The sequence below is a fragment of the Chinchilla lanigera genome, unplaced genomic scaffold (assembly GCF_000276665.1).
Source record: "Chinchilla lanigera isolate Chin_1 unplaced genomic scaffold, ChiLan1.0 scaffold00095, whole genome shotgun sequence".
Taxonomy (NCBI): domain Eukaryota; kingdom Metazoa; phylum Chordata; class Mammalia; order Rodentia; family Chinchillidae; genus Chinchilla; species Chinchilla lanigera.
The window spans coordinates 7734221-7735831 of NW_004955496.1; the positions used below are offsets into that span (position 1 = coordinate 7734221).

Here is a 1611-nt window from a genome sequence, read left to right on the forward strand (position 1 = left end):
GGGAGGGGCGCCCGTAACCCTATCTCCGCGCTCGGCGCAGGCTGGCGGGAAGGCCGGGAAGGACTCCGGAAAGGCCAAGACAAAGGCGGTTTCCCGCTCGCAGAGGGCCGGCCTGCAGGTCAGTGGTGTCGCCCCTCGCGGCCCGGGCGCCTCGCGCAGCCGGGATGGGGGGCGCGGGGGCGGGGGTCACGTGTGCGCGGCGCGGTCCGCACCTCTGACCCTGCCCCGCTTGTCCCCGAAATGCAGTTCCCCGTAGGCCGCATCCATCGACACCTGAAGTCCAGGACGACCAGCCACGGGCGCGTGGGCGCCACGGCCGCCGTGTACAGCGCTGCCATCCTGGAGTACCTCACGGCGGAGGTGCCGGGCCGGGCCGGGCCGGGGCGGGCGGTGCGGGACGCCAGGGGGAGCCCGCGCCCGCAGGCGGCTCCAGGCCCGGGCGCCGGGGCCGCGGGGAAGCGCGAAGGCTGAGTGGGCTCTGCGTTTTAGGTGCTTGAACTGGCAGGAAATGCATCCAAAGACCTGAAGGTAAAGCGCATTACCCCTCGCCACTTGCAGCTTGCCATTCGTGGGGATGAAGAGTTGGACTCGCTCATCAAGGCTACAATTGCGGGAGGTGGTATGTAACAGAGTCTAATTTTAAATTCTCTTCCAAAAGGGAAGGGTTGTTTAATTTCTACTAGTGTTGAGAAGGAGCATGCAAATATGCTTTCATTGCAGAATATGAAAGCGTCTGAAATTGGTCTGTGTGTGTACAACTCAGTTTTTATAACTGAACCTAATGTCTTTAAAGGCATCTAGGTGGAAGAGTGAACCGCCTTGGTGTAATGCGTGTGGACTGAAAATAGAATTAACACTGTCACTTTCCTAGGTGTCATCCCACATATCCACAAGTCTCTGATTGGGAAGAAAGGACAACAGAAGACTGTGTAAAGGATGCCTGGATTCCTTATTATCTCAGGACTCTAATACTCTTAACAGCTGTCCAGTGTTGGTGATTCCAGTGGACTGTATCTCTGTGAAAAACACAATTTTGCCTTTTTGTAATTCTATTTGAGCAAGGTGGAAGTTTAATTAGCTTTCCAACCAACCAAATTTCTGCATTCGAGTCTTAACCATATTTAAGTGTTACTGTGGCTTCAAAGAAGCTATTGATTCTGAAGTAGTGGGTTTTGATTGAGTTGACTGTTTTTAAAACTGTTTGGATTTTAATTGTGATGCAGAAGTTATAGTAACAAACATTTGGTTTTGTACAGATATTATTTCCACTCTGGTGGATAAGTTCAATAAAGGTCATACCCCAAACCTGGCCTCCTTTGCTTGATTGTAATAGGAACTTGTTTGTCGTGACTTATCTCCTTCAGCAGTAATCATGCACATTCCTCCCCTCGGGAATCCAGTATTCTGTTGATCAGCAAACCAGATAACCCAGCGCCATTTCTGGCTTGCACCCCGGGATTTTAGAGGGGCTGGCAGGCGGGGTCCGGCGGGTGGGAGACCGAAGTCCGCGTGGGGTGTGCAGTTGCGGTGGCCACGGCCTGACCCAGCGAGAGGAGCTGAGTGGCCTGGGGTGCTTGGTCTCTCGTCGGATTGGTCCCATGTCGTCCTCGG

The 1611-nt window shown here is 54.0% G+C and overlaps 1 protein-coding gene across 2 annotated transcripts in view; it reads left to right on the top strand.

Moving 5' to 3' along the window:
• Positions 1–1305, top strand: part of LOC102021365 (histone H2A.Z) — a 1616-nt gene extending 311 nt beyond the window's left edge. Inside the window, exons 2-5 of one of the 2 annotated variants that reach the window (XM_005406262.2) lie at positions 41–118; positions 247–360; positions 559–619; positions 872–1305. In XM_005406262.2, the coding sequence (XP_005406319.1) occupies positions 41–118; positions 247–360; positions 559–619; positions 872–933 (315 nt within the window). In that variant the 3' untranslated portion in view covers positions 934–1305. Of the gene's footprint in view, positions 1–40; positions 119–246; positions 361–489; positions 620–871 lie in introns of both variants that reach the window. The other variant, XM_005406261.2, reaches the window with a different exon arrangement.
• Positions 1306–1611: the final 306 nt, after the last annotated feature.